At 37.1% G+C, this 23,529-nt stretch overlaps 1 protein-coding gene across 2 annotated transcripts in view; it reads right to left on the reverse strand.

Moving 5' to 3' along the window:
- Positions 1-22,798, reverse strand: part of CD163 (CD163 molecule) — a 34,675-nt gene extending 11,877 nt beyond the window's left edge. For both annotated transcript variants that reach the window (XM_011983071.1, XM_011983070.1), the window contains exons 1-13: positions 22,550-22,798; positions 21,376-21,462; positions 20,016-20,339; positions 17,772-18,092; positions 15,724-16,044; positions 14,006-14,326; positions 4,577-4,891; positions 4,163-4,477; positions 3,699-3,791; positions 3,304-3,618; positions 1,873-2,193; positions 468-776; positions 63-101 (exon numbers count right to left, since the gene is read on the reverse strand). In XM_011983071.1, the coding sequence (XP_011838461.1) occupies positions 63-101; positions 468-776; positions 1,873-2,193; positions 3,304-3,618; positions 3,699-3,791; positions 4,163-4,477; positions 4,577-4,891; positions 14,006-14,326; positions 15,724-16,044; positions 17,772-18,092; positions 20,016-20,339; positions 21,376-21,462; positions 22,550-22,595 (3,127 nt within the window). In that variant the 5' untranslated portion in view covers positions 22,596-22,798. The remainder of the gene's footprint in view (positions 1-62; positions 102-467; positions 777-1,872; positions 2,194-3,303; positions 3,619-3,698; positions 3,792-4,162; positions 4,478-4,576; positions 4,892-14,005; positions 14,327-15,723; positions 16,045-17,771; positions 18,093-20,015; positions 20,340-21,375; positions 21,463-22,549) is intronic.
- Positions 22,799-23,529: the final 731 nt, after the last annotated feature.

A 23,529-nucleotide genomic window follows, 5' to 3' on the forward strand; every position in this document is an offset into this window, starting at 1 on the left:
AAAAAAGAAAAATTCTATGTATGCAGATAATTGGTCTTATCATCACAAACTCCAAGATATACCTGTTGTGGCTTTCCGTGAGGTTTTGCGCGCTGAAGTATCTGTAGGAGAAAAGAGAGAGAGAGGGCTTAATTCTTTGCGTGATATATAGAACAAACATTTTTATTTCCTTGTCTGATCCCTTAGTACCTCTCAACCAAGTAAATGACTCTTTCCCACCTAAAACTAGAGTCGTCTAGTCTTTCTTCCTCTGCACAGGGGATATAGGTTGTATGTGTCTCCTTGGTGAAGGCCAACGTATAACAACTGTTTTCATCATTCTTTCAGTAGAGACATTATGATTCTCTAATGACAATCCCCACCAGATCCCTGTGTTGATAAGTCCGGTTTTTACACAACGCATGTCACTGCCCAACCCCTCTTTGCTGCCAGAGATTCCAAGCTCAATCCAGGCTTCTGGCACTTACCTGTGCAATTCACTGCAGCGTCTTCCTTATGTCCACACTCACTGTGGCCCCAGCGTCTGGCAGGACAATCCCACAAGGAAGACTCATTCCCTTTGCACTTCACTTCATTGAGCCATATGGGTCCAGTCCCCTGACCAAACTCTGCTTCTTTGAATGCTTTCAAAGCTGGACCACAGCCAAGTTGTTGACACACCACTTGAGCATCGTTCAAGTCCCAGGAGTCATCACACACTGTCCCCCAGGAACCTCCATGCCAGATCTCCACACGTCCAGAACAGGAAGTGGGTCCTTCTTGTAGTCTTATCTTGTCTGAAAAATCAGAGACATGTAGCCTATTTTTAAGACTTCTAAAAGTTTCCAAGAGTTCATAGGTGAAAAAAAAGATTTGAAACTTAAAAAAAAAAAAAAACTATTTAAAATTTTACTGAATGTGCATTTTAAAATTTAATTTTTACAAAATTTATCTTTTATAAGAGGACTTGTCATTACAGCCAACTAGGTATATTTCATCCTGCACATAATATACATAATGTGACCCAGTAAATGTTAAATGATTAAAGTTAACATTATAAATATGTGATGTCAAGTTCTTTCAAATAGGCAAGATCTTGGGAGATTGGCAGGTTGACAGAAATCTCACAGTTTAAGAAGATGTAGAGGCCAGGCACAGTGGCTCACGCCTGTAATCCCAGCACTTTGGGAGGCCAAGGCAGGCAGATTACCTGAGGTCAAAAGTTTGAGACCAGTCTGACCAACATGGGGAAACCCCGGCTCAACTAAAAATACAAAATTAGCTGGGCGTGGTGGCTCATGCTTGTAATCCCAGCCAGCTACTCGGGAGGCTGAGGCAGGAGAATCGCTTGAACCTGGAAGGCAGAGGTTGCAGTGAGCCAAGATCACACCATTGCACTCCAGCCTGGGGAACAAGAGCAAAACTCAGTCTCAAAAAAAAAAAAAAAAAAAAAAAAACCTGTAGAATGTGGAAATACCTCAGAATTGATCTTTCTGATTTCTGACTGCTTTTCTCCTTATATTAGTGTAACAAGATAATATTTGAAACAAAAATTGGAAGGTAAGGTAAACCACTCAACAGTCAAATATTAAATCACATATTCTCTTCTCCTCAGAGAAAGCAACTGAATAAATCTTTCAAGCCAACCATGGGGAGTATGATACTCTTTAGAATAATAAAAGCTGATCTTGAATATCTACAGGCCAAATTAAATAAAACCAATTACACCATCCAGGTAGAACAGATATTACCCACAAGTTACCCATTCTTGCTTAATTCGATCTAACAACTTAAGCCAGTGTGAGAATAGGAAAATAAAATCCAATGTCCCTTATCAGAAGATGATAGTGGGACTGCGGAATGGAATTTTCATATGGGTCAATGGATACTCACTGTCACATGTGATCCAGGTCTCCTCCAAGGGCCTGGCCAGTCTCTTCTCCCATGGAGATGATGGGCACTGCCACAGCGTGTCAGGTCCTTTTGGACACTGAACATTGTCCACCCACATGGGAATGGACATGGCCTTGTCTAAAGATGCAGGGTTGATTTTCCCTTTGTCTGCACAGCCCAGCTGCCTGCACACCACACCCACAGTGGTTTCAGACATGCTACTCCTGCCAACGCTGCCCCAAGCTCCGTTGTAAAAAACTTCTAGACGCCCCGCACAGGCCTCTCTGCTGGCTTCACTGGTCAATCTGAGAGACATGAACTCTGCAGTGAAACATAGAATTAGTAGTTTTGCATCTTTTCTGAAGATTCAGAGACTCCTTCCCTTTACCTTGATGTAAGAATGGCTTTAAAAATAGGTACAATAGTACAATATGTCAGTTACTAATAATTCGTTAGTAGCTTCTAGATGATTTCATAGATATTATTAAAATATTTTATTTATTCTATAAATGCATTATAGGTGTTTTAGTCTTAGATTTTGGACTCAGAGACCTCTTCAGATTGCCCTCAATGATTCTAACAGACTTTCCAGAACTCAAAGGCTCAGAGCCTTTTTCAATTACATAGTTTGGATTTTTTCCCAAAAATATTCTTTTTTTTTTTTTTTTGCAGCTGTCTTTGATAGTTAAAATTGTTAGACACTCAGGCACTAAAATCAATGTTCTGTGTACATCTCTCAAAATGACATAGTTCATTTGCTGACACTTCACAGTTTTGCTATGCATGTCTTCTACCAGATTTATGTCATTAAAATACGAATAAATCACTTCTGGGATACAGAGTTTTTCACTTCCTTGTTACTGAATCATAGTTCTGTTTCCCCCAATATATTATGAAATAGTACATTTTAAAATTTCAGAATGTTTTCTAAAACTCACCGTGTATACAAAGCAAGGGCAGTAACCTCACGCTAATTTTTGTTTCTATGACAAGTAAGTCTCATTTACCTGCCATGAAAAATTGCTTGGGCATGATAATTATCTTTTTTTCTGTAGAATGATGCAACATACGTATTTCTTCTTATCCCTTTAAATCTACTTGTTTATTAACACTGTAATTATCAAGGGTTGCCATTGGATCACTATCTAATATCCAGCCCAAAATATATTTATTAAAAACCTTCATTATGAACTTTGTTGTCATTTTCATGATATACAAGACCATTTCTGGTCTTTTCTCTTTACAATGTTACACTACCTTGCTCATGAAGTACCACCAGCACATCAAACCCAGACTTCTGTTGTCCTGACTCCCACAATAGTTCCTTTTGGACCTACTTTTCAGGAAAATCTTTAAGATTAATACCCCTCACTACCCTCTCTCAGTCCTTTCTCTATGTAATTGTGACCAGAGGTAATATGCAAAATTTACCTGAGCAGATAACTCCTGCATCCTCCTTGTGCCTGCAGTTTTGCTGCCCCCAGCCATGTGAATGGCACTGCCAAATGCGGGATTCTTTTCCATTGCATTTCATCTCATCCAGCCAGATGGGCCCTGTTCCTTCTCCAAAATGAGCAGAACCAGTGGCATTAATGGCCTCTCCACAGCCCAGCTGTCTGCACACCACATGGGCATCACTCAGGTCCCAGCTGTCATCACAGATGGTGCCCCAGGAGCCCTCATGATAAATCTCTACTCTCCCAGCACAGCGACCTCCTCCATTTACCAAGCGAAGTTGACCACTCTCTGCAAAGAGAAATGAAAATATTAATAACAAGCATTCTGCTTGTTATTAATATTTTCATAGATTTGTCACAGAGTCTCACCTATGCAGGCCACAGCACTTTCTTCTGGAATGGTAGGCCTTGTTGGGCCCAGAGATGATGAATTGCATGAGGACAGTGTTTGCGACTGGTTTCCTGCAAACACCAAAGTACTCAGTCATACAAGATACAAAAGGTTAGGGGAGTCAGACGAAATGTTATATGGATGAGTTGAGGACAAACATAGCTTAGAGAGAGAGGGGAAGGTGGATGGTCAACAAGTTTGGAATAAATCAGGTCCTTTGAGATGGGCTTGGCACATAGTAAGCACTGGATAACTATAAAGTCCATCAAAATTAGGTTTGCTCACCCTCTGAAAGACAAATGAGGTTAATACTCCGAAGCATGAATTAGTATTCATTCTTTTCATGACCCTTCAAAATGGATCACTGCATTTCACTTTTGTTCTTCAACCCTATGTACACCTTCTCTTAAGACTCATCACTGGCTGCCCCTCATCCTCTTACCTGAGCAAATTACAGAGGCCACTTGCCCTGAAGGACATAGTGAAGCACCCAGAGCAGTTACAGGACAATCTCCCATGTGCTGCTCAGTCCCAGTGCAGTGAAACATATGCCTCCAGACCTGACCATTTCCTTTTCCAAAATGTGCTCCTCCTGGGGTAGAAAGGGCAACTCCACATTTAAGCTGCTGGCAAAGAACGTGGGCATCTTCTATGTCCCAGTGAGAGTTGCAGAGGCATCCCCAGGCACCAAGCGTTTTGAGCTCCACTCTGCCCTCACATGGGGTCTTGCCATTCACCAAGCGAATTTCTGTGTATCCTGGAAGGAGACAGGGCTTTAGAAAAAGACAGCTATGATTCCCTAACCCCGTCCCTTTCACAGTATGAGAACCAACTAAAGATGTTTTCTGGGTCTTACTTGAGCAGACTACTCCAACATCCCTGCTGTGGCTACAAGTTCCTTCTGGGCGGGGTGCTACTGGGCAGAGTGAAAGATGGGACTCATGTCCCTCACACTGGAATTCTTCAGCCCAGATCTGTCCATTTCCCTCTCCAAAGTGAGCTCCCCCCAGGATAGAGACGACTGTGCCACACTGTAATTCCCTACATAGAACGCTGGCAGCTTCCAGAGAGAAGTCCGAATCACAGACGGAGCCCCATGTGTCACCATGCTTCACTTCAACGCGTCCAGAACAGGGAATGTCTCCTCCAACCAGTCTGGGTTCCCTGTGGGCTGAAAAATAAATATTATTTCAGTGAGAGATAATATGATTCCCAGATTTCCATTCATGATGAGGGTGAGGAAGGTGGTGTGGAGTGGGAAATGGAGACCAGGGTGCTCAGTGATTTCCTACACTTGTTTGTCTTGGCTTTTCTGCCTTAAGTTGGGTATGGATAATTCTAGTCCTCCCTATTCCTAACTGAACTCATCCATCTGAGAGAATTCTGGGACTTCACCTTGCGCAGCCAACCATCCCCAGAAGCAATGATAACTCTGTTCTTCCAACATTTTGCTTACTTTATTCATAATAACATCAGAGACCACAAACAATGTGTATCTACTATCGCTATCTCTTAGTCTTGCACTCATTCCTGCATGCACTGCAATCTGGGGTCTGCTCAACCTTTTTGAATTGTTCTATGTAAAGCTTTTCAATATACTTCTCATTTTCAAAATGAACATCAGACTTCTTCCTTTTGATGTCTGTTACATTTGGTATACGTGACCCTTCTTTGCACCATTTTCTCCTCCATTCTTTCTGACACTGCTTTATCAAAACATTTCATGTATTCCTTGAGTCAAGGTTCTGTCCGTAACCTTCTCATCTGCTCAATGGACATGTCTCAACTGCCAATAAATATATTTTCATCCATACTTTTTTCTTTAATTTTAGATCCACAAACATATCTGCTTAGACATGTGGAACTTAAAATATTCAAAGTTGAATGAATTATTGTATGACAAGCCCACTATATGCTTTATTTAATTAATGATATGCAGACCAAATTAGAATCACCTAAAATTGAACCACCACTTTATCTCACCACAAATAATGGTAATAATGATAGCAGTGAATATTACGTGAGCATCTATTATATTATATATATGGCATTCCAATAAGCATTTAACAAACATTATTTCATTTAATCCTTAAGATTGCCTTAGGAGACAATTGTTAATATAATTCTGATTTTACAGACAAGGAATCTGAAACATAGAGAGGAGAGATGTGGTAATTTGCTAAGGTAACACAACAAATTACTACAGAATTAGTAAGAGGACAGAATTTGAAGCCAGACAGTATATTCCAGAGCCTACAGTGCTGACCCTCATGAAACATTACACATGTAGAAAACCACCATATCTCTTGGTCCTCCAGCATATTTCTTCTTCTGCATATTTATTGCTATTGCCGTAAAGTGATTTGTCATCATCTGTCATGCAGACCTCTACAATAGCTTCCTAAATTGTTTCCTTGCTTCTAAGTCTTTTTTCCAAGAAATTTATGCCATGATTATAAATATATTAATAAATTTCAAATATTTTCATGTGATGTTTTTTCTTTAGCTAACTTAATGTTTCCTTAAAATTTATGCAATGATCCCTTACATACTTTCTTATGATTTCTGTAATAATCATGCATGCAGTAATTAATCCAAAAGTATCAGTGTAACGACCTATGACATAACAACCTATAACGTTGTCTGACTATTTTAGGCATCTGATGATGGGTGGGTTAAAAAGGCTGCCACAGAGTTTAGTCTGTCAGTGAAGATAGATAATACTAAAAATAATCATCATCATCATATTAGCTAACATGTACTTATAGCTCACTGTGTAATTCCTGTGAGGTAGGCCCTATTACCACTCCCATTTTTCTTCTGAGCAAACTGCAGCACAAACAGCTTTTACAGATTCCCTAATTTCATCCAGCTATTAAAATTAAGGAGAGGTGATAAACACTATTTCTTTAGTACACTTTAAAATAGTATGCTGTTACCTTAAAAGCTTTAATATCTATTATCTTATCAACCAAATTTGATGCTCCAGTCTAAAGATGCTTGGGCATGCCATAATTTTCATACTTCTGTGCCTCTGTAGAAACTTTTCTCTCTACTTAAAATGTATTTCCCTACTTTATGTACCTAGGAAAAAGCTACTTCTTTTCAAAGCTATTCAATTTATCACTAACAGCCTTCTCCTCCACGAACACAGTTCACTACAAGATATACATATTTTAATAGTGATGAATCCAAAAATAGAAATATATATTAGACATAAAACTAACAAATAAAGGAGCCATCTGCTCTGTTTTAGACTTCGTAGGAGAGAATACCATAGATCTAAACTGGATCTTGAAAAAAGATGAGGAGTTTGCCAAATACAGAGTGGGTGAAAAAACCTTTAAGGAATATACTCATTAAATAGCATGGAGTCACTGAAGAATTATAAGTAACTTACTGTAGCTGAAATTTAAAATATAAAGAAAAGACACACCAGAAATAATAAATGGAATTTATATTATGAAGATGCTCTTTGTCAAGTTAAGGAACACAACCATCAAGATAAGTGAGTTTCTTTGAAAATACTCAGACACAATATAAAGTACTTAAGAAATACAAACTATGTCTTTAAACTCATTCTTTAAAAGAAATAAAGGAACTGGAAGCATTCCCCTTGAAAACTGGCACAAGACAGGGATGCCCTCTCTCACCACTCTTATTCAACATAGTTTTGGAAGTTCTGGCCACGGCAATCAAGCAAGAGAAAGAAATAAAGGGTATTCAATTAGGAAAAGAGGAAGTCAAATTGTCCCTGTTTGCAGATGACATGATTGTATATTTAGAAAACCCCATCGTCTCAGCCCAAAATCTCCTTAAGCTCATAAGCAACTTCAGCAAAGTCTCAGGATACAAAATGAATGTGCAAAAATCACAAGCATTCCTATACACCAATAACAGACAAACAGAGAGACAAATCATGAGTGAACTCCCATTCACAATTGCTTCAAAGAGAATAAAATACCTAGGAATCCAACTTACAAGGGATGTGAACAACCTCTTCAAGGAGAACTACAAACCACTGCTCAATGAATTAAAGAGGACACAAACAAATGGAGGATCATTCCATGCTCATGGATAGGAAGAATCAATATTGTGAAAATGGCCATACTGCCCAAGGTAATTTATAGATTCAATGCCATCCCCATCAAGCTACCAAAGACTTTCCTTCACAGAATTGGAAAAAACTACTTTAAACTTCATATGGAACCAAAAAAGACTCCGCATTGCCAAGACAATCCTAAGCCAAAAGAACAAAGCTGGAGGCAGCACACTACTGACTTCAAACTATACTACAGGGCTACAGTAACCAAAACAGCATGGTACTGGTACCAAAACAGAGATATAGACCAATGGAACAATGCAGAGCCCTCAGAAATAATACCACACATCTACAACCATCTGATCTTTGACAAACCTGACAAAAACAAGAAATGGAGAAAGGATTCCCTATTTAATAAGTGGTGCTAGGAAAACTGGCTAGCCATAAGTAGAAAGCTGAAACTGGATCCTTTCCTTACACCTTATACAAAAATTAATTCTAGATGGATTAGAGACTTAAATGTTAGACCTAAAACCATAAAAACTCTAAAAGAAAACCTAGGCAATATCATTCAGGACATAGGCATGGGCAAGGACTTCATGTCTAAAACACCAAAAGCAATGGCAACAAAAGCCAAAATTGACAAATGGTATCTAATTAAACTAAAGAGCTTCTGCACAGCAAAAGAAACTATCATCAGATTGAACAGTCAACCTACAGAATGGGAGAAAATTTTTGCAATCTACTCATCTGACAAAGGGCTAATATGCAGAACCTACAAAGAACTCAAACAAATTTACAAGAAATAAGCCCATCAAAAAGTGGGCAAATGATATGAACAGACACTTCTCAAAAGAAGACATTTATGCAGCCAACAGACACATGAAAAAATGCTCATCATCGCTAGCCATCAGAGAAATGCAAATCAAAACCACAATGAGATACCATCTCACACCAGTTAGAATGGTGATCATTAAAAAGTCAGGAAACAACAGGTGCTGGAGAGGATGTGGAGAAACAGGAACACTTTTATACTCTTGGTGGGACTGTAAACAGTTCAACCATTGTGGAAGACAGTGTGGTGATTCCTCAAGGATCTAGAACCAGAAATACCATTTGACCCAGCCATCCCTTTACTGGGTATATACCCAAAGGATTATAAATCATGCTGCTATAAAGACACATGCACACGTATGTTTATTGCGGTACTATTCACAATAGCAAAGACTTGGAACCAACCCAAATGTCCATCAATGACAGACTGGATTAAGAAAATGTGACATATACACCATGGAGTACCATGCAGCCATAAAAAAGGATGAGTTCCTGTCCTTTGTAGGAACATGGATTCAGCTGGAAACCATCATTGTCAGCAAACTATCGCAAGAACAGAAAACCAAACACCGCATGTTCTCACTCATAGGTGGGAATTGAACAATGAGAACACTTGGACACAGGAAGAGGAACATCACACACTGGGGCCTGTCGTGGGGTCGGGGGAGGGGTGAGGGATAGCATTAGGAGATATACCTAATGTAAACGACGAGTTAATGGGTGCAGCACACCAAGATGGCACATGTATACATATGTAACAAACCTGCACATTGTGCACATGTACCCTAGAACTTAAAGTATTTTAAAATAAAAAAAGAAAATTCAGTTGAAAATGAGGCCTTCTAAAGGTCTTAAGTCCTTTATAGATATCTGCTATCGAATATCAACAATTTTTGTAATCTCTTGATGTTACTATCACCATTATACAGATACACCGTCAGCCCATGCCAATCTACATACTCTGATTTACTTTCATCTCTCATAAACCTTTCACCTGATACTAAAATGTCTTAGAAAATGTTTTGAATATGACCGTATTTTGTACTACAGCAATATAGAATATCTCAGCATGTCAAAATTTCACCAATTATCCATTAAATCTGCACAAAGCAAATTCCTATCCAAATTTGAGATGAAAAACATGTTACTTTCTAAACATAGGTCAGAGTTTAAAGCAAACAACACCTCTACAACGCAAATAGTTTATGACCCTTGAGTGGGATGGTCTTTCATTTCTTCTTTTTGAATCTTTATTCAAGCATGAAATTTCTCTAAGATATCATTAACTAGTATTCATATGATCCCAACTCCTTTTGGACAGCCCTAAATCTTTAAGTAAAAGCAATTTCCTAGATCAAGTCAAATTCTGGTTTGTTGTAACTTCTTACTCTTTTGTTTGGATCCATCTTGAACAAAATAAAGCAAAAGAAAACCAGTTAAAAAGAAAAAAACAAAAAAACAAATATTTTGTTTTCCATTGTGAAAACTCATTAAGCAATTGAAAAAAAGTCCCTTCTATAAATATCCTCTTGTTTTCTTTGTCCTAACATATTTGAGTCAGGGCAGAGGACAAATTCTCCTACTCAGAAAGTGACTTGGAGACTCCATCCTCAGCCTTTATTTCATGAATCTGCTAGTAACATGTTAATCTATCCTATGGGTCGCTTTGCTTGTATTATTACTCTTTAGACATGGTTAGAATATTGGAAATTTATCCCTTTAATTGATTTTTTTCTGCTAAATCTCTGACTGTGTTTTTACATAAAAGCCATTAAGTAAATTTTTGCACCTGGATTTAGTGCCATTATCAACAACTTTTCCCCTGGCATAGGTAACTGAATCTGTTTTCCTTTCTTTCTCTAGAAAGATGAAGAGATCTACAAAGAGCTTTAACATAATTAGAGATATAATTAACTAGAATTACTTCCTTTTGTTTAGTGATAAATAAAATATGCAATTATGATTTAAAGAAGCATTAATGTATTTTCAACATCTAATGCTTTTCAGACTCTGAAGAAGTATAGATCATCATAATCTCAGAATTATTTCTCAATCCTAAGTTGAAATACAGCATAGCTCAGATGAACTGTTTCTTAAGGTCAGATGTCCTCTCTAGTACATACACAGACATCACAAACAAAATGTCTGAGATTCAAAGTAATTTTATGACCAAAATTTCCTAGACCTTTTTCTGTCAACAATTTATCTTAAATTGTTTCCAATTCTCCTGCTTAGTTGAATTCTTCTGGTTCTTTTCAGCTATATAGCCCTGTGTTATATAAAAGTTAAAGAATTTAAACAGATTATCAAATTCGTAGCTTGAATTTGGCAGGCACAGAGAAAGCATGTCCATTATTGAAAGAGACAGCATGTCATCATTGACAGAGACAGTATCAGTATGTCATCATTGAAAGTATCAAGTAAATCAAGAAACAAAAGTATAAACTATATTACTAACAAAACATGTAAAAAGCTAAAAACCAAGGCCCCCAACATAAGTAGAAGAACTTCCAAAACCTAAAGAAATATAACAAAGGAGTTTGCAAAAGGAAATAAAAAGTGCACATGGCAAATAGCAAACAAAAATACAGCTCTGTAAAGTACGGAGCCCATATTAAGTTGCAAATTTATATTATTTATGATTTCTATTATACACATCTGAATAGAATCCTGAATAATTTAGAACATGTTACCGTAAGTAAGGGATTCTAGTAATGCAACCTAAAATATGGGTGTGGTTGAATGGAGTTGATGGGCAGAATGGATTAATGACTCAGGTATGAGAGGCTAAAAAGCTAATGAGTCTTACACATGGTAAAATGTTTGGGCAAACCTCACTTTGAAAAGAAAACCGTGTGCTCACTGATGCTTAAAAAATGCAGAATTTATTGGGCAAAGTACAAGAAACAAAACTACAAAAAAATCAGAATATTTGCATGACGCGTATTCTTCTTGCCACTTTTAGCATTTACAAGAAAGATGAATTCAGACTACAGTAGTCAGAATGCAAGCAGAAATGGGAGGAGAAATATCAATTTTATAAGGTGCTATAGTCTGCCTGCAGGTGTTGTACATAGTTAATCAAGAGTCCCATAATTTGGAATTGAAAAATTGAAGATAAAACTCTAAGTATCCTATCCCCCAAATTGAGATGGTGGTAAAACTATAGCCTTATCAGAAGATAAAACTGATGCTCCAGATACAAAGGCAATGAGTCCACTGGCAAAGATGGAATTTAGTCTTGTCCTTCCTCCCAAACCCACAGTTTCAAATGGCCTTAAGGCAGTGGTCAATAATTAAAGAGAAGGGCTGGTCATAGCATAGATCAAAGTATATTTATATGCTCTTGGACTATAGTTCCTTTCAGATGGCATTGGGTTATAAAGCAAGTAGACTAGAAGCTTAGTAACCTTGTAAAGAACTTTTTTGTTGAATTTGAGAGTAGCTGACATCAGCCCTTGATTAGTCAATCTTTAAAGTAATCCAAAGGTCCCTAAAACAATATTAGCAGAAGGTGGATTGTAAAAGGTGTGCTGTCCTTAGATAGAGATACTCTCCAAACCAAACTTGGAGGTAACTGTGAAGAATAATGTGCCAGGAAGAACTACCCTGAGAGCAACACTAGGGCCCATGAAGGAGAGTGGACAGAAGATACCTTCTCAGAGGCCCGCACGTCGTCTACTAGATTGGCTTTCCAAGGAACTCTCTGAGCTGTGGGGTGGCTCATCCTTCCTGTCCAGTAGCGTTTGATAATCACTTCAGCAAATCTATTCTGGATGTTTCTTGGTGACAACAGAGACACCAAAACAGCCTTAAACTGCTTACCTATTTGACTAATTTTAAATGAGAAAAAGTAAACACTGTCTTTCTTTAGCCACTATTATTTGTTTCTCTTTTACATACAGCAGAACTTAATGCTAATCAATGTAAAATACAATTAATAGGAAAATATACAAACCATTATAAATTTAGAAGAAAAACCTATAAACTAAAATATTTATATTAGTAAAGCAGAAGAAATAAAACTTAAGACTCAACTCAAGAAGTTAGGGGCCAAAAAGAAATCAAACTTTAGGAAATCTGAAAGAATTATTAGAAAGAAAAGTAAATTTTAATGAATTCGAAAGCAAACAAAGGTAATATTAATTTTTTAAAATCCAAATAATGATTTTCTTAAAAAAATTAGCTAAGAAAATGGCTAATCTTGTCAAGTAAAATAAATTAAAAGAATAAATGAATACACACAGTAATAAATACTAAGAAATGTTATGGATATGGAAGTAATTTCAGACAGCTCTTTAAATACTGATGTGAAATTTGATCAAGAAACTTTACTAAGTGAATACTTAAGGTACAAAACAATGTATACAACATGTCACCCTTTGGCTAATGAAAGCAAATGATAGCTATATATAGATTTGTTTGTATTTTCTTGTATTTACCTGAAATATCTCAAATAATATATAAATATTCCAACCACATAAGTTGTCTGTGAGGAAAAGAATTGGATAGTAGTGGGGGAAGAGTTTACACTTTTTTCTTTTGAAGTTTAAACCATCTGATTATATTGCCAGGTCAAGAATATTTTCTAAAAAGTAATATAGCAATTCAAATTTACATCTTAAATGATTGCCTTTTTTTCAATCGGAGGATAATTTCCACTTAACTAGAGGTAAGCACCATTTGTAACATCAGGGAAATGCCCCTCGCTGCATGCCTAGGTTGGGAGGTATCTGGAGCCATACTGTTGGTTAGAGGACATGCAACACGTACAAGTTTCCATTCTGTGAGGTCTCTACATATTTAATGGTTTTCTTGTACACTGTGTTTTCTAAAGTCTTTCCGTTGCAGAGTAAAAGTTACATTTACTTTAGAATTATTTTAAAAGCATCACTTTTCAACAAAGTTAGCATTTGTATAAATATAATTAGCATAAAATACTAAAGATTATCCACAAACCCAACCAGTTTACAACTCATTTTTGAGCTTTTTAAAGAGGTTGCAGTGAAATATCCACAGGTTTTCAAAAAAAAGACAATTCTTTCACAGTACAATAGAGGGAGATGAAGGTTATGTCAGTTTATCCAACATGGTTATTTTTAAATCTTTTGGTGACATCCTGTGAAAGAAATACTGAATTCTCTTTTTTAAATTTTAATCCTCCTTAATCTCTTATACTTCTATTGATTTAAAAATTACTCAAAAACCAAAGTGAGCAAAACCCAAACACTTCTATCTAAAGTGCAATGTGAATTGTAAACTTATCTGTCTCTCCCAGTGGAAATTGTGCAGATATTTTCTGGTTTCTTGAGAATGATCTAGTCATAAGGACCAATGTTTCTTTTCAATGTTAAAGGCAGTACTGGAAATTTACACCCTTCTTCTTAACAAGTTGATTGAAAGTCATACCTGAGCAGGTAATTTTGGCTTCTTCATAGTGATCACAGGTAAGTCCACCCCATTGCCAGTTCTTGCAGTCCCAAAGAGAAGTTTCATTTCCGTTACAGCTACTTAGAAACAGCCACGTGTTTGTTGCCTGGATTTTGGAGTATACTTGATAGGATGTTTTGAGTGCAGATCCACATCCCAGCTGCCTGCAAACCACGTCAGCTTCTTTCAGTCCCCAGCCTCTGTCACACACCTTCCCTAACAGTCTCTGAATCTCCACCTCAACTGTCCCAGCACAGCGGCTGCCTCCACCTCTAAGTCTTAGCTCCAGATCTGATCCATCTGCAAAAGAAACATAAACTTAAACCATCGATACATACGGAGGTTAGCTTCCAGAGGATTTTTTTGTCTTTTTTCTTCTCTGATACTGATACACTAGAAATTATAGCTTACTTATTTCCTGACTTTTTAAGAAACAATAAGATACACCACAAATTTTTGTTAGAAATGGGACTGTAGTTTCAAGGGTTGATAAAAATTGTCAATGGCAGAAAGATATAAGCAATTCTGCTTTAAAAGAGATTTCTCAAAAAGTGGGTGAAGGATATGAACAGATACTTCTGAAAACAAGGCATTTATGTGGACAACAAACATATGAAAAATAGCTCATCATCACTGGTCATTAGAGAAATGCAAATCAAAACCACAATGAGATACCATCTCATACCAGTTAGAATCGCGATCATTAAAAAGTGTGGAAACAGATGTTGGCAAGGATGTGGAGAAATAGGAATGCTTTTACACTGTTTGGTGGGAGTGTAAATTAGTTCAACCATTATGGAAGACAGTGTGGTGATTCCTTAAGGATCTAGAACTAGAAATACCATTTGACCCAGCGATCCCATTACTGGGTATACACCCAAAGGATTATAAATCTTTCTACTATAAAGACACATGTACATGTATGTTTACTGCAGCACTATTCACAATAGCAAAGACTTGGAACCAACCCAAATGCCCATCAATAATAGACTGGATAAAGAACATGTGGTACACATACACCATGGAATACTACGCAGCCATAAAAAAGAATGAGTTTATGTCCCTCGAAGGGACATGGATAAAGCTACAAACCATCATCCTCAGCAAACTAACACAAGAACAGAAAACCAAACACCTCATGTTCTCACTCAAAACTGGGAATTGAACAATGAGAACACATGGACACAGGAAAAGGAACATCACACACTGGGGCCTGTCAGGGGGTGGGGGGAAAGGGGAGAGAGAGCATTAGGACAAGTACCTAATGCATGGGGGGTTAAAACCTAGATGACAGGTTGATATGTGAAGCAGACCACCATGGCACATGTATACCCATGTAACAAACCTGCACATTAAACACATGTATCCCAGAACTTAAAGTTAAAAAAATAAGTAAATTTAAAATTTTACAAAGAGATTCCTATGAAATTTTGTCTCTCTGAGCTCCAGGTAGATTCTGAGTTTGAAGTGTGCTCCATAACAGTAGTCTGAGTAATTATTACAGAGAATGATGTCAGACAACTCTCCAAACTAGTTGAATAAAGAACATGTCAAAGATTACAAGTATAAAGGAATTCCCAGCAAGGAATCTACTAGGCATTTCTACTTCTTACATCTATTCCTACTCCTAAGGAGCACAGGACTTTCTCTTTCTGCTTTTCTTTTTGTTTAGTGTTTTGATTTTGGTTTTAACGTACCAGAACATGTTACGCCAGCATCTTCATTGTGATTGCAATAATGCTTTCCCCATTCATGGTGTTTACATTGCCAGACCGCAGGTTCATGTCCCTGGCAAGAAACACTGTCAAGCCAGATGTGTCCGAATCCCTCACTGGCGTTAACTCGACCAATGGCGGTGATAGCAGTTGGACATCCCAGTTGCTTGCATGCCACAGCAGCATCATGACTGTCCCAGCCGTCATCACATATTGTCCCCCATTCTCCTTGGAATCTCACTTCTAATCTTCCTGAACATTCAGTGACTCCATCTACCAGTCTCAGGCTCAGATCTGCTCCCTCTGTAACAGAGATACACAACAGGTCTGCGATAGGGAAGTAAGAACATGAGACTATAAATAGCTGTACCTAAGATGAGTTAAGGAAAACGGGAGAGATATAAGTGGAGACAGAGAAAACTGTGATGTACTGTACTAGCACTGGAAATCATTCAAGATGGAAGGAGGAGTGGATCAGGCAAGAAGATGGACATCTCAGTATAGACAGCATATACTACAGGAAGTGTTTCTAACAGGAGATCCAGGGACTGAATTTCATCTAGAGACCTGCTATTTGACCACCACAGAGTTCTTGTTAGAACTGTTTACTTTTTCTGGTTAATATATATTCGCACGTGTTTAACTGGCACCCGCATCCTTCAGTTTGCCTCCATACTTAGCAATCCCTTTTGCCTCTGACTGCATTCTCCATTGATACTACCTAGCCTGTGTTGTATACCTGAACCTGTTGTGTCCACTTCCTTAGTTTAAAAGCAGAGCAAAGAGAAAGGAGGCTTCAGTACTACAATTTTCACCTTCCCCAAATCAATATTCTTCAAAGAATAGACGTTGATTCTGAAGAATATTCTGTAATAAATTAAACTGGTTTTTTCCTCTGGCAGTTTCCATTTTCATTCTCACAATATTATTTATTGTGATTCCTCAGCATGTGCTAACTGGGGGCCTAGAGAAATTTTGATGGGTAAAAGAGAATGGAAGATATAGTCTGTGGTTTTTCTACTCCAAATTCTTCATATTCTTCAGCTAACAAAACCTATCTTTCTTGTAGGAGTTCCATTCATTGTGGTTCAGGCTATAGCTGATCACATTGTTCAACAAGAAAAAGCCTGTTCAAGACATGCAGAAAGAGATAGAACCCAGATGACATTGTTCAAGAACCTGAATCCAACTATGCATGAGGCTAACTATACCCTCTGAATTTCCCAGTTTTGTGAGCCAGTATTCTCTTTGTTTTAAATGAGTTTGAATGGAAGTTCATTTATTTGCACAGAGAGAGAGAGAGAGAGAGAGAGAGAGAGAGAGAGAGAAAGAAACCTGGTGAAGATAGGGATTTTTTTACTCTTATTTTCCTAAGTGTTCTCTGGGGTTCAAGACACACTCAATCTCCTTTTATACTAAGAATTCAACAGAAAAACGAAGAGTGGTTCCCTGCACACACAAACCATTGTACCTGCCCCCAGTCTGAGTATCAACGTGAAAGTCTCTAGACAGATACAATGCATATCCAGTATAAATAAAATTTTAATGGGAAACCAATATTGATTTTTAAAAAGTGATTTGCTTCTGTGAATTTGAAAAATGATTTGGGAAAGAGTGGGTTAATGAGGCTAATGAGGAGGCTTTTGTGGATTAGATGATAACTGGAGTGGTTTTGTCTTAAAACTTCATAGTGCAAAATTTCCTAGTAAAGCCCTTCCTTTCTTCCTTTTTCAAACCTTTTTCTTTTCGGTCTCTCCCTTTCTTTATGGGCTTTTCCTAAACACTGTCTTCTTTTCTTATGACCTGGATCTCAGTTTCACTATACACCCTTCTTCCCTAACCTATTTCTCCTAATTTCAGGTAAGGTAAAAAGTCCACAGGTATCAGGACTGGAACCTGAAGTTAGGTTAAAATGTGGTGACAAAAGAAGCAGATTTCATTATGTTCTTAAGAGTTCAGGCTTTTAAGATTTATTACCCCTTTCTTTTGTCCTCTCCTGGAGAATCGAATGAGCCAAGATCAGTCCTTACTTGAGCAAATCACTCCAGCATCCTCAGCATGATCACAGTTATGCTTTCTCCATCCTTGATGTTTGCAGTTCCAGAGAGCTGACTCATTTCCGTTGCATATAAGATCATCAAACCAGATTGGTCCAGAGCCTTCTCCAAAATTAGCTGAACCAGAGAAACTGACAGCACTTCCACATTCAAGTTGTTTACAAACCACAGATGCATGATCGATGCTGAAGTTATCATCACACACTGTTCCCCACTGTCCTTGGAATTTGATCTCTATTCTTCCAGAGCACATATTCCCTCCATTCGTCAGCCTCATTTCCAAATCGGATCCATCTGGAGCAGAGAAAAGACCAGAGTTCAGAAGTTACATTCATTTAGAAGTGATTTTAGAAAATAAGTTTCCTCTGGACACTTGGGATTTGATGTTGTCCTTAAAATGGTGCCTGATTTTGGATGTTGCCCAGCTCCACACAGTGGATAATTTTAGTATGTTAAAATCTAGGAAGCAATTAGGATTTTTATCTGTATCTACTTACAAAGGAAAATATTTACAGATTAAAGTTTTTAAATTTTCTGTTTTGTTTTGTTTCCTTCCATTACTAGGATAGATGTAAATACTTTTTATATAGAAATAGATAAATTCGACTCAACTTATTTAAATTTGACTCCAGCTAAAGCTTTAGGTGTATAAATTTCAAAACGCAAATTGATTAACTCCACTGGTAGTTATAAAACAACAGAAAATAAGAGCTAAAAGTACTACACTGATGTTTTAGCTAAACAGCCCGTTCTATAGACAGCAATAATTATGATAAGAGCCTGCTAAAATTTATGATAATTTTAAACTTTGCAGTAGATGTTACTTTTGTTATTCTCCATTTCACACCTCCCATAGTGGTTAAAAATAAGAGGAAAGAAGGAGGAGACGGAAGAGGAAGAGGAGAAAGAAGAAAGAGAACTGAGTCACCAAGAGAACCATAAGGATCTTCAGCACCTGTTACTTACCAAACAGTATGCCAGTAGTTTTACATGTATTATATCATTGAGTCCTCAGAGACTGAAGTTTAAAGAGATTTGACAACTTGCACAAAATCATAGGATATTAGCTATGGAAAATTTATTTCAGCATTTTTCTAGATGCTACTGTGTGTTTCTCTTATCACATCACAATACCTGGACAGAGATAAGTCCTTTCTATAGTCGGTCCTCTGGGAGAGACAGAGGCTGGGAGGTGAGAGGGTTGCATAAAAAATTAATGAAACAGGCCAATCATGGTGGCTCACGCCTGTAATTCCAGCATTTTGGAAGGCCAAGTCAGGCAGATCACCTGAGGTCAGGAGTTGGAGACCAGCCGGGCCAACATGGTGAAACACCGTCTCTACTAAAAATACAAAAATTAGCCAGGTGTGGTGGCAGGTGCCTATAATCCCAGCTACTCGGGAGGCTAAGGCCGGAGAATCACTTGAACCTGGGAGGTGGAGGTTGCAGTGAGCCGAGATTGTACCATCGCACTCCAGGCTGGGGGACAAGAGTGAGACTTCGTTTCCAAACAAAAAAGAATGAAACAAGCAAGGAGAAATGGGGAGCCCAGGAATCTGAATTGGGTCAGAAACGTGCCCTTGGGATTTGCCAGCAGAAAGTCCTGACACATGGCTTTCTCAGTTATTGTGGGGTCAATTGCAATAAAACATATGAAGATGTTTTGTAAATTAAAACCACAACGTAAATGAAATGAATAGCACTGCACACTGGATCAAGCAATTATACTTTCAAAGAATCCTTCCTACAACAAGAAATGATGTATTAAAGCTAGAAATAGTTGATTTTTGTTCACTAAGTTGATTATCAGTTAATGGACAAAAGGGTAATAATTTGTGGGTCAACATATCAAAACAAGTCACTGGGAAAGAGAAAAAGGAAATAACTTAGATGTCATGATATTTTTATGATATAGGAATAGTAGGTTACATTAAGCTTACTGAATATAAAATTTAAGCCACCACTTTTTGGCTTTTTGGCTAAGATCACATATAAAATTGAAGCCAGTCACTTCCTCATTAATCACCGTGTTCAGAATTATCTTCATTTAAAAAAAAATGCCCTTGTGTTTTGTGGTTTTCTAGCAATGGATTGAGTACTTTTATGCAGGAACTAGATTGCTTACAGGAAAATGGCTTATTCTAGGTTTTAACCCATCTGCATATTTCTTCCCCACCAAGGATTTTGTGTTGAGGCTTTGACTAATGCAAGTCTTACCTGAGCAAGTCACTCCAGCATCTTGTTGGTGAGTACAGTTACTATGCTTTCCCCATCCATCATGTTTGCAGTCCCAAAGAGCTGACTCATTCCCACGACAAGAAACATGATCCATCCAAATGCGTCCAGAACCTGCACTGGAATTAGCCCATCCAGTGGCTTTGATAGCAGTTGGACATCCCAGCTGGTTACAAATCACAGAGACCGCTTCCATGCTCCAGCCATTATTACACACCGTTCCCCACTCCTCCTGGACTTTCACTTCCACTCTCCCACTACATTTGTTTTCACCATCCACTAGCCTCAGCTCCTTGGTTGTTCCTCCTGCAACAATGGATTAAGACAGTCACTGGCCAAGGTCGCAAAAAGCAGGTAAAAAATTATTTTTTACATAAATTATTTATCCTTCAAACTCAGATTTGAGAACCATCCCAGTTCTATACATGGTAAAATAGAAGAACGTTATTTCACAGTCATTCAAATATAAGTATCAGTATTACTGGTTTCAAATTAAGCAGTGCTATATAACCAGTAAAGGCAAGTAACTCAATAATGTTTAATAGCTTTATTTTATGGTTGAAGAGTCTTAATAGTGGCAATTTATATAATTTCCATGAAGCGTTTTCAAGTTAAATAAGATTCTACAGAACGTTATGGGGATGAACTTTTTACATTTCTCCAAAACCATAAGGTCGATAGAAAGAAGGTAATAGAGAATTTATGAAGATGAAAAGACTAGTTGTAAGAAATTTAACCCTTATTTCATACAAATATGTAAAATAGCATAAATCTTAAAAACACTAGACTGAAACTTATCTACTTAAATAAAAATTAAGATGGATATATTTTCCTGCTATTTTCTACCATAAAATAAACCTGTTTGTACTCTCTTCCCACCCCCAGATGATAGATGATCTCAGTTGCCTCCTTGGCATTATTTTACCTTTATTTAGGAATCCAGTGGTCCCACCAACCAGGCATCTCTCAATACATTTTTAGATAAATTTTGGCATTTGAATTTACTAATGTGTTTCCCAAATTCACTTTTGTTCTAATGATTCTGAAGTTTCTCCTCCTTTGTATTCTTTCCTATTTTTTAGCTCAACATTATTTCTAATCTTTAAGTAAAATTCATCTTTCTGCTGTGAGTTTATTTTATTTGGTGAGGAACCATGCTAATATTTTGGTGTCGCATGGTTAGATTTTTATTGTGTGCTTTTAATAATATCTGATCTTTTGAATACATGGAGCATGTCACCTAGTTTTTAGATGCTACTCAGCCTTCAGAAAAATTGTTTGCTTTTTAACTGTTCTTGTCAGAGTGGGTGAAGGCTGTAAGTAAATTTGACAGAGTACTCACCAAGAGAACTGGTGACAAAACAGGCACTGAGAAGTAAGACCACAGCAATAGTGAAGGGGCTCAAGTTGACAAAATGTCTTCTGACGTCTGTGGAAAAAAAAAGAGGGCAAAAGTAGCATCTTCCCAAAAAAAGACTTTGGAGAAGATAGACAGTTTCAGAGGTTAATTAACAAAGAAGGTCAAACCAAGACAGAAAACTCTTCCTTTTAAATTGCAAGGCAGGCAGGAAACATTCATACCCAGGCTCATATAGTTTCAGTGAAATAGCTTTGAAAATGTTCATGTTTATAGGCAACCTAGAGGTGAGGGACTAGAAGAAGGTTGGTGGTGGAAATGAGAATTGCAAGGGCAACCCTTAAAACCTGGAAAATGAGAACAACATCAATGAAACTTATAGTAGACAATTCTCCCAGCAGGCACAGGGAAGGTATCCTGAGATTTCTCTATTCCCTAACCACCTCGATATTCAATTACGGATGCCCCCATCTTCAAGACTACCTGAGCCGCACTGATAGAGGATAAGTTCCATGAGTAAATGAATTATATCTATCATGTTCACCATAATTTCACCAGTACCTGGCTTGATGCTTGCCAAATAGTAGCTAGCTGAACAATACCTTGATGGAATAAAGTGACGATATTCATATCTGAAAAGCTCAAATATTAAATCTTGTCATCTTTACCTGTATCATTATCACATAATACACTCTTTAATGCTGTTATCACTCTCATATCTTCTCATTACTCTAACCCAACACTAATTTAAAACTAAAACTGCTAAATGATTTTAACATGTCCAAATAACTCTTGAAATAGATAACTCACTTATCAGAGTAGATAATCTTCTTTATGTAATTAACTCTCTATCCATATTCATTTCTGCGTATTCCATCTTTTCTAACAACTATTTTTTCATACTCAATACATTTCAGTTAACTTTAGTTCCTGACTTAATTTCACCTCAGCAGTTTTACAAAATTAATGCCAACTCTGATTCCTATATCACATCTTCAATTTTGAATCTATGGCAAATCAAAGATGCTGCCATATAAGCCTATGTCCTTTTTCCACTCCTTACTCTCCTCATGCCAATCACTTTTAAATCACATCCATTGACTGTCATAATAATATACCCCATTAAAGGGGAAATGTAGAATAAATGAGAAGCTTTTACCAGCAGATCCAGAGTCTTCAAGTAGCACCATTCTGAGTTTGATCATTCCAAAGTTTTATAACTTCAATGATTCTTAAATCTTCTTGTATTATTCCGTAGAAATGTTCTTCTAAAGAAAAGGACTAAGAATTCTAAAAATCACTTCACTCTCATGAAAATGAAAAGGCTACATACGGAGGCGGAGTCAACCCAAAAAGGGAAGTCATTGAAAGAGCTGAGGTTCCATTTCGTACTCATGTTTTCTTCAATATGGGACATGAAACAACCAAAGGAAATTGGGAAACACTTCCCACAGATTTTGAAAAATTAGAGGAAATACTAACTCATATGCTGCTGTTGCTGAATTAAATATTTTACATTTTTGAACTTCATTTTGGACAAAATATATGAGATACAAAAAGGTACTGTCATGTAGAAAAATTATGTAAAAAAACTAAAGCAAAACAGGTAAAACATAATTAAATAATTAATGTTTTATTATATCCACTTTTAATTTTATTTCCATAATCAAATGTGTCTAATGAGTAATTTTGTGTAAGTTGTTGAGACACAGCATTTGTCATTTCTTTTCTAATGGGATGAAGTACACCAAGAGAATTAGCCATGACTATTACTGATATTACAAATGGTGAAACAAAAATTAGCAAAACATGGTTTTAGCTCTATATAACTCAGATTCAAGTAAGAGAAACACATATGATAACAACAATGAACATAAAGTTAAAGTGTGGGGGTAAAAATAATGGATGAAGTAGTCCTATCTATTGAGAGAAAGGAATGAACAGTCAGAAAACTCTTTTCTCTGAGGAAAGGCTTAAATTGTGTCCTAAAAGATGAGAAAAACATTGCCAAAGGGACAAATGATAAAGGAGTTTAAGGCATAAGAAATAGCACATACAAATGAATATTTATATATAAAAACATATCAGCTCGAAATAACTACTAATAGTTCATCATGGCATACATATTGTCAGGTGTTA

This window comes from Mandrillus leucophaeus, unplaced genomic scaffold (assembly GCF_000951045.1).
Source record: "Mandrillus leucophaeus isolate KB7577 unplaced genomic scaffold, Mleu.le_1.0 Scaffold245, whole genome shotgun sequence".
Lineage (NCBI taxonomy): Eukaryota > Metazoa > Chordata > Mammalia > Primates > Cercopithecidae > Mandrillus > Mandrillus leucophaeus.